This window comes from Penaeus chinensis, chromosome 38 (assembly GCF_019202785.1).
Source record: "Penaeus chinensis breed Huanghai No. 1 chromosome 38, ASM1920278v2, whole genome shotgun sequence".
Lineage (NCBI taxonomy): Eukaryota > Metazoa > Arthropoda > Malacostraca > Decapoda > Penaeidae > Penaeus > Penaeus chinensis.
This window is the reverse complement of record NC_061856.1, coordinates 9022866-9032865: the sequence shown is the minus strand read 5'-3', so window position 1 is coordinate 9032865 and position 10000 is coordinate 9022866. Positions and strand designations below refer to the sequence as shown.

Sequence of the window (10000 nt, the reverse complement as noted above, 5' to 3'; positions counted from 1 at the left end):
TTTCTGGATGATCACAGACAAGCAACAAGAATTAGTACTGAAACTATGGATAAAAGGCAAAAATAAAACTTCCTATAGGAATTTTAAACACTTTACCTAGGGAGGTGATTGAAATGAGCCAGATTGCGGGATAGCTTTTCAAGTAATGCAACATTGTTCTTTTCCAGATTATCCAGTCGCTGTACCTCTTCTTGTTTATTCTTATCAAAAGTGGCCAAAAACTGTTCCATTGTCTCCTCACGTTTCCTTAGTTCTCTGTATTTCTGGCTTCTCTCACTCTGGTTTTCTTCTAAATCCTGGAGACAGAATTATGATTCATAATTTCATCTAATATCTTACGGATGTGCTTCTTTTTGCAATACCCATGTCTTCAAACATAACCTTAAGGGAGAATGCAAAACTTGATGTTGAAAAATCACAAAAAAAAAGAAAAAAAAAATCACAAAAAAGGGCTCATAATGCTCTTCAACCATTTAGAAATAATTTCAAAGCATTGTGCAAACTTTTAGGCCATCATCACCATCCTCACCATGGGTAATCACAGAAGGAAAATTAAATAAAAAACAACACAAACAACATTTGAGAGTAATATATGACACCCATGCTTCCTCTTCCTCTTCCTCTTCCTCTTCCTCTTCCTCTTCCTCTTCCTCTTCCTCTTCCTCTTCCTCTTCCTCTTCCTCTTCCTCTTCCTCTTCCTCTTCCTCTTCTTCCTCCTCCTCCTCCTCCTCCTCCTCCTCCTCCTCCTCCTCCTCCTCCTCCTCCTCCTCCTCCTCCTCCTCCTCCTCCTCCTTCTCCTTCTCCTTCTCCTTCTCCTTCTCCTCCTCCTCCTCCTCCTCCTCTCTCCTCCTTCTCCTCCTTCTCCTCCTTCTCCTCCTTCTCCTCCTTCTCCTCCTTCTCCTCCTTCTCCTCCTTCTCCTCCTTCTCCTCCTTCTCCTCCTTCTCCTCCTTCTCCTCCTTCTCCTCCTTCTCCTCCTTCTCCTCCTTCTCCTCCTTCTCCTCCTTCTCCTCCTTCTCCTCCTTCTCCTCCTTCTCCTCCTTCTCCTCCTTCTCCTCCTTCTCCTCCTTCTCTCCTTCTCCTCCTTCTCCTCCTTCTCCTTCTTCTCCTTCTTCTCCTTCTTCTCCTTCTTCTCCTTCTTCTCCTTCTACTCCTTCTACTCCTTCTTCTCCTTCTTCTCCTTCTACTCCTTCTTCTCCTTCACCTTCTTCTGCTTCTTCTCCTCCTCATCCTCCTCCCCTATCCTTCTTTAGAATATATTGATGATTATTGCCATACACAATCTCTATATGTTCTTCAGTAAGATGCACGAAATCTTTAAAATCTGTCCAATAAATTTTGTCAATGAATATTTGCAGAAAATAAAAAATTAAACAGATTTCCTTTGGACTAATAGGGTATATATTTTATGATAAGATACAGATTAAAACATGCAAACATCTTCAAAAATCTAAAGTTGGGAATAAATGGGTAAAAAGTAATTAAACTGTGATCTTACATAACACTGCTATAATGACAACACTGCTATCATGATTACAACAATTCTTCATATGCACATCTAAAGATATCAATTGACTATTCACGGCCGAAAAAACATTAAGTATTACGGTCACTATCCCTTTTAAACAGTCACTCAGTATAATGTTGCCATGACATCATGACATCACAATGTATTTCTTTGCTGTGCACACACACTGTAGGCAACACAAATACCTATTGATCTCGAAAGTATCATATCAAATATCAAATAATTTTTTTAAAAGATTTTTTTCAAGGCCATATCAGGACAAGTCACATTCTCCCTTAAGGATAGACTTTTCAAACCAATTAATTATTTAAACCATCTAAATCAACAGGTCATCCTAACTGATGATTAACTTTCTGGTGAACCATAAACCCCACAAAAGTATAACACTATCATTCCTCAATATAATTTTTCAACCCTATTTCACTGACTATTAGTCTTACCTGATCCAACTGCTGAAGTTCTTCCTGGACTCTGCGTATTTGATCTTGAACTTCTCCAATCTGACGTTCCATTGTTGCAATCTCTGCATTGTCTTCTTTAACCTGGCCAGTTACACAGAATCATTACAAACGTACCAATCAGAGCAGCAATAACTACATAATTACATTTCCCCCATTCTGAGCAACGATTTCCTTTCGGGCCACAAGCCTTTGATTTTAACCCCCTTGCTTCCAGGAACACATATGCCATCCCACATTTATCTTAGTCTAATCATGGAAGTTTTTACAAGAATTTAGGCAAGAAAATAACTTTAAGGCCATATTATTTCATACATGTATCAAAGCCACAAACCAGGATTTTATCAGTGTATATATGGCATGAAAATAAATAACCAGTTCAGAGGAATGGGGTTAACTTTCTTCTGGCTGTACTGATTACTATCTTCATATTTCACATCACATATACATGTTTATGCTAAATCTATGGATAACTTATATTTCTCTACACCTTGTGCCCTGGAGGTTTTAAAACTATAACACCTGTCATGCCGTATTATATGAATTAAAGCATCAAAGCAAATGTCCCAGTTATTATATACAATGTTTACCTGAAGCAAGAGCCTCTCTCTCTCTTCTTTAGGTGTTCCTCTTTTTTGATTCTCATTGATAATTTCGGCTTTTTTCTCCTCCAGGTCCTGAAGCTTTTCATATAAGCCCACAGCTTCCTGCTTCACCTGTGTGGTTATAGAACATTCATATACAATATGTAAGATCACATGAAACAAATTTTGATATTCTAAATATACTTCAAAGGTAAATTAAGGATAATTACACAAGAATGGTTCATAACAAAGGGCATCAATATTACTTTATAAAGAACACCAAAGGTGTGTTGTTAATTTACAATTGTTAAAAACAGGTAAGTGGGTGTTGAAAAATCTTCTACAAAGAAACTTCATTAATGAAAAATATATAAATTACATATCTATCTGTCACAGTGCACACTAAATTGTAAACTGTATACCCACTAATGAATTTTAAAAATGCATATTGTTGAAGAATATCACTGCACACTGATACTCTCAAATGACATAATTAAATATCATCTACAGAAAAGAGGATTTCTGTATAATATAATTCTTGAATGCCCAATTTTTGTTTGCTTTTATCAACTAGTAAATTAATCTTAAAGGTGATGACCAGCTCCAAGGTCATTTCATCAAAATCTATTCTTTGGCATCATTTATCAATATTCATGATGAACAGACTTTTAATGGAAATTCCCACTAAGTGCACCCAGCCACAGAACAAAATGTGAATTCCAGAAATCTAAAGAATCCATGCTAATGTCATATCAAATGATTGGCTGATGCTGCTGTTATATCTATCTATAATCAACCATCACACACTGAGATTTGCTTGATTTTTTGATGACATTTGTTTAACAGACAATAACAGAAGTGTAGTAGAAGAGACTGGAAAGGTGAAATCAGGTATGGTCACGAAGTCTACTAATTGACTCCTTTGCAGCTAAGCACTAGCAGAGACATTTCACAAAAAATATAAAAAATGAATAGAGCATTTCCCCATTTTTTATACATTTTCTGATGGCATGTGGTTAACACTAGTGGGACAGGATTTGGAGAGGAGCTAAGAACAAGTTCTGGGAAGAGGAATGTCTCTGCTGACATCATCAAGGCTTTCTGTACTTTCCTTGAACTCTGAAGTTGTAACATGTCCCTAAAACTACTAATTAAATTATATTTGTTAATAACATTTATCATAAGATAAATGCAGTCTTATGTACCTTTGATAGAGCCAGCTCATCTTCTAATCCAGCTTTCCTGTTATCAAGGGCATCTAACTCCAGCTGCATTTGGTCAAGCTGCTGAAGGAGGGTGGTATTGGTCTGCCGCAGATCAAAGTATTTCTGTCGTAGGTTTGGCTGCATCGCCTCCAACAGACTCTCACCCATGTGCCTTTCCTGCAAAGTTTCAGTGGATCAAAATGTTGTGGGCCTACTTATGACTGTGCAATATTGCAATAAGACTTGTTGGTGCCTTATTATATTTTACTTGTCTCTACACTTTTTTTTTTTTTTTTTTTTTATCTGAATAGCATTTCTGCACTAAATTATAAAATCAAAGTGAAAGTATGTTTGCTGAAAATGAATTGTTATTTATCAACTCAAAATGCAAATAACTGTATGTTAGCTGAAAATTAAATGTTGCCATTTATCAACCTTTTTCCTTATAAAACTTCAAGCTCACATCCACTAAATTAAAACAGGTTCACACACTTCATGTCTTTCTAACACATAAAAAGATTAAACCCAAGAAAATTTCTCGAAGCCAAACCTCTTCTATATCAACTTCCAGCTGCCTCATCATGGACTCAAGATCCTGCTTGTGTGAGAAAAGAGAGTCAAGCTTGTCTGCTTCCTCCTTGTTGGTATCCTTCAGGCCCTTGATCTCCTCATCAATCTCAATTTGTTCGGTGTCCGTGTTTAAGAGGTCCACCAGCAGGTTGTAATCTCCTAACGTTCCCTGAAGCTCTGAAACACGTCAGTCGAGCCTATTAATCCTTAACTATAAAATAACAAAAATGTGACCCCAGGATACAGATAGAATCCAGAGAGATTTTAAAGGAGAGGACAGAACTCAATAATCATCACTGGGTAAATATTGGCTAATATCAACTATTTTTACTGTCAAATTTGATTTATCCAATTTTTGCTTCCTATCCTGATATATGATAACATAAAAGAAGGAAAAAAATAACATAAATAACCAGAAAATAGCACTACTCCTACAAATATTTTAAGTATTACTGCTATTAATACTAATACTACTTTAAATATTACTACTACTACTACAAATACTTTAATATTACTACTACTATGACTACTGCTACTATTACTAATAATAACAATAACTACTGCTACTACTACTGCTCAAAATAATAATAATAATAAGAAGAGGAGAAATCATGATGACAATGATGATGATGAAAATCATAGCAACTTGTCATCTACACACACTGTGGCCAATACCAACCTGTGAGTTCCTGGGCCATTTCCTTGACGCGCTTGTCATACGTGAGGAAGGTGGATTGTTCCTGCTTCATCTTGTCAATCTCTGTGCTGAGGTGTGTGATCTCTGTGCCCAGGTCCGTGATCTTGGTGCGTAGCTGGCCCATGAAGTAGCTCTTGTCCTGAACCTGATGACAAATGGTACAAAAAAAATGTAGTGTTAAAAGCATATAGCATGCTGAAGGAGTAAAGGATGAAGAAGAAAAGGAAAAAGAGAAGACAAAAACAAGAGAAAAAGTGAGGAAGTAGAAGAGCAAGATTAAGAAGATGAAAAACAAGAATGCAAACTCAAAAGAAATGGAGTAAGAGAAGGAGGAGACGGAGGAGAAGAAGGAGACGAAAAAAGGAACAGATAGCAATGGAGATGGAAAAGTAGGAGAAAACAGGGAAGGAATAGGAGATGGAGAAAAAGAAGAGAAAGAAGAGGATGGAAAAGAAGAGAAGGAAGACGAAGAAAAAAAAAAGAACAAGAATGGGAAGGGGAAAAAAAAAAGGTGAAAAATAAGATGTACACAAAGAAGGAGAGAAAAGAGAAGTGAATGGAGGAGAAGAAAACAAAGAAAAACAAGCAAAACAAACAGCAGAATTGAGAAAAACTGATAAGGAATATTGATATAACATCTGTACAAGCAACACAACATTTTTGGCATAAAGTTCTGTAACTTTAATCACTCACCTGCCTCTGAGGTCCACGTGATGATGTTTTCATGCCACTAAGTCCTTGCTGGGTGATGGGTCTGTCCACCACGTTGATCTATCATTTACAAAATTAACATTAAAAAGATTATAAATCATATCAGACAATTTATAAATATTCTCTAGGTAAATGATGTCCAGTTGGTTCTAACCCAAGATCTATGTAAGAAGAATTAAAAACCCAATGGTTCTTCCTAACTTGTATAGCATATTCTTCAACATCGGAAGTCTACTCATACCTGAGATAAAAAAAAAAAAATTGAAGTTATTGTAATTTACCTATAAATTGACAATAATACATAGAAACAATACTTAAGTAGCAGAAAAAAGATAATGAAACTAAACACAGCACTGGTAACTGAGAGGCAACAGAGGAGATGGTGGTGGACCCTTTCCAGTATAATAAACATCTTTAATTGCATCAGCCTCATAAAGGGTTTATCTAAGGTTGCTGAAAATATCTCTTGAAATGCACAAAGGACTTAATAATATGCTTATGTTATCCAATATCAAAAATATCAGTAATCCTTTTATCCAATTTATTGTCAAAAATAAATCCTGCTGAAACAAACAACTTACTGGTGTATTAAACCCTATACCAGTGGCTACCCCAGTCCTTGCTCCTGGGCGCTGTACACTAGCGGTAGAAAGGAGTCTAGATGCCGTTCCAGGTGCATTTCGCAGTGCTGCACTAATTGGACGGGCTGTGATGGGACGACCTGATGTTGTCGGTCTGCTGTTCCCATCACCCTAAAATAAGAAAAGAGTAGGTAAGTAAATCATATAAATATCATCATTACTACTACTGTTACAGCAACTACTACTCTTGCTAAAGTAAATACTACTGCTATTACTGCTACTGCTACTACTAATGCTACTACTACTGCTACTGCTACTGCTACTGCTACTACTACTACTACTGCTACTATTACTGGTAAAGTTACTACTACTACTACAACTACTACTACTACTACTACTTCTACTGCTACTTCTACTGCTACGACTACTGCTACTGCTACTACTATTACTGCTAAAGTTACTTCTGCTACTGTTACTACTACTGATACTGATACTATTACTACTGCTAAAGTTACTACTACTGATACTATTACTACTACCACTAATAATAATATTAATATTTATATTAAAGTTACCACTACTTCTGCTGCTGCTGCAAATACTGCTATTACTACTACTATTACTACCACAAATACAACTACTACTACTACTACTACTATTACTACTGCTACTACTACTATTAATGATAATAATAATAATAATAATAATAATAATAATAATAATAATAATAATAATAATAATAATAATAATAATAATGATAATGATAATGATAATAATAATTATAATAATAATAATAATGATAATAACAATAATAATAACAATAATAATAATAATAATAATAATAATAATAATAATAATAATAATAACAATAACAATAATGATTACTACTGTTACTACTACCATTACCATACAACCTACAGCATATGCATTTTCATCAGCATTGATAATGGTAAAAAATTACAACTATGACTATTAACTCAAATATAGCAAATCAAATAGTACATGAAATAGTGCCATAAACAAGACATGAAGCGAAGTAGATACATCTTCCACCCCCTAAAATAGTTGAAAAAGTATGCCCGAGTAACTAACCTGTCTCGATGTCCGGTCACCGTATGACGATGTCTGGCGGGTATCTGGTCTCTCCATTGCCATAGATCGGGAACCTGGACGATCAGCCATGGACATTCCCCTCGGCAGTGGACCCTCTCCTGGTAAATTATTGAGAGTGTAAAAGTACCACATTGTGAAGAAAAAAAAAATTGAATCTAACTTCTTAAGCTGCTAGGTTACCAGTATGATCATCATTCACATTACTAATTTGGAAAAGGAAATATTTTCTCCTGAAAAAAATTATAATCTATAATATATCCACACAGTCAACTATGTTAGTAATCATTTGCCACTTCCTTGTTAAACCTTATGAATATGATCATGTAATGTAATGATAATAAAAGAAATTCCATATATGAGATGCTACTCATTATATCACTAACCTCTTGTATAAAATATATTCACTCCCCACTACCTGTTCTAATGGGCAGCAGTTATTTTGTATTAACGTCATTAATGTCCTTCTCCAGGTACACATGCAATATTACAGAGAACAGTTTGTGTGACACTTGTGATATCCACACAGTGCATACACACATCTCATTCACTTTATATGCATAGAGTGAGGGGTTCGAAAAGGGGAAGAAGGGAATTGTACTTAGGCTTGTTTTATATATATATATATATATATATATATATATATATATATATATATGTGTGTGTGTGTGTGTGTGTGTGTGTGTGTGTGTGTGTGTGTGTGTGTGTGTGTGTGTGTGTGTGTGTGTGTGTGTGTGTGTGTATACATACATATACAAACATATAAATATATAATATATATATATACATATATGTGTATACATATGCATATATATATATAAGTATATATACATGTATATACATGTATATATATGTATATATGTATATGTATAAAAATAAATATGTATATATAAGTGTATATATGTATATATGTATATATGTATGTGTATATGTATAAATAAATTACTAAATAAATATACATATACATATATATATAATGTACATGCATATGCATATATATATATATATATGTATACATATGTTTATGTATATATACATATATATACACACATATATGCATATATAATATACATACATATACGATATTTATACATATATAGTATATATAAATATATTTATGTACATAACATATATAGTATATATAAATATATTTATGTACATAAATGTGTGTAAATACATGCATATATATATATATATATATATATATATATATATATATATATATATATATATATACATATATATACATACATATATACATATATATATATATATATATATATAGACATATATACACATAAATACATATATGTGTGTGTGTGTATATATATACATATATATATATATATATATATATATATATATATATATATATATATATATTTATTTATTTATTTATATATATATATATATATATTTATATATGTATATTTATATATATATATTTATATATATATATATATATATTTATATATATATATGTGTGTGTGTGTCTGTGTGTATATAAATATAAATACATATACATATACATAAATATATACATATATATTTATATATATACATATATATATATATATATACATGTGTATATATATGTACATAAACATGTATATACATATGTATACATATATATACATATACATATATATATATACATTACATATTTGTGTGTCTGTTTGTGTGTGTGTTCTGTGTGTGTGTATAAAACTGAAATGGAGAAAACAGTCTATATTACACAAAATTTCTTAAAGGTAGTTTATATTTTTTTACTGAACATTATAATTAATGTCTGAAAATGTGCTGCAGTTATATTTTCAAATTAAGAACAATGATGAATAAATCATGAACAATGATAGTCTGCTTGTGAAACAAGGATGTTCTAGCTACAAAACAAACTAAATCTAGGATGAAGGATGAAAAAAGTGAACCCAATAAACAGCTTCATAAAAGTTAGACATATGAAATAAGTAGGAAAGTGAACTACAGAGTGTGAAGAATTATCATGAGGAAGTACGTCCATGCAACTAACATTTCCTCTTAGTGGTAGTGTTAATTCACACACTAAGCATTGCTATTATTGACGTATTTTGGCATTCTTTAATCCTTTCCTAATGCACAGCTGCTTTCAACTTGTGTGCTTTCATTCTGTGGCAGCCATTATGTTAAACTCCAAATGCTAATCGTCCCAAATCTTCTAAATTCTGTATTAGTCATGACACAGACATTACTCATTAATCAAGAGCCACAAGCATAATAATATAAAGCCATAGCAAAAACATTTAAGGTCACATGGTATACCATTTAAAATAAAGAGAAAACAAGCATTTTTCAGAGACTAGCTCTCTCTCTCAAGAAATTAATTGTGATGTCACATCCACTGCACGACATCAAACCAGGAAGTTACGAGTCTCTAGAAACCCATGCTTTAAGATCTCACATCTAAGTATTTCACAGCCAAAAAGCTCTGACTCTGTGTGAGTGAGGAATGGACTCTTCTCGAGTTACCTGCCAAGGCTGAACCTCGAGTCCCTGGTCGCTCACCAAATGAAGTTCCTAAT

The 10000-nt window shown here is 33.3% G+C and overlaps 1 protein-coding gene across 1 annotated transcript in view; it reads right to left on the bottom strand.

The window, feature by feature from the left end:
- LOC125046147 (intraflagellar transport protein 74 homolog) overlaps positions 1–10000 on the bottom strand; it is a 29791-nt gene that overhangs the window by 1712 nt on the left and 18079 nt on the right. Inside the window, exons 9-18 of the mRNA XM_047643809.1 lie at positions 9948–10000; positions 7425–7543; positions 6333–6503; positions 5734–5811; positions 5023–5185; positions 4324–4520; positions 3774–3950; positions 2575–2700; positions 1967–2068; positions 97–296 (exon numbers count right to left, since the gene is read on the bottom strand). The exon at positions 9948–10000 is cut by the window's right edge and continues 7 nt beyond it. Of these exons, the coding sequence (XP_047499765.1) occupies positions 97–296; positions 1967–2068; positions 2575–2700; positions 3774–3950; positions 4324–4520; positions 5023–5185; positions 5734–5811; positions 6333–6503; positions 7425–7543; positions 9948–10000 (1386 nt within the window). The remainder of the gene's footprint in view (positions 1–96; positions 297–1966; positions 2069–2574; positions 2701–3773; positions 3951–4323; positions 4521–5022; positions 5186–5733; positions 5812–6332; positions 6504–7424; positions 7544–9947) is intronic.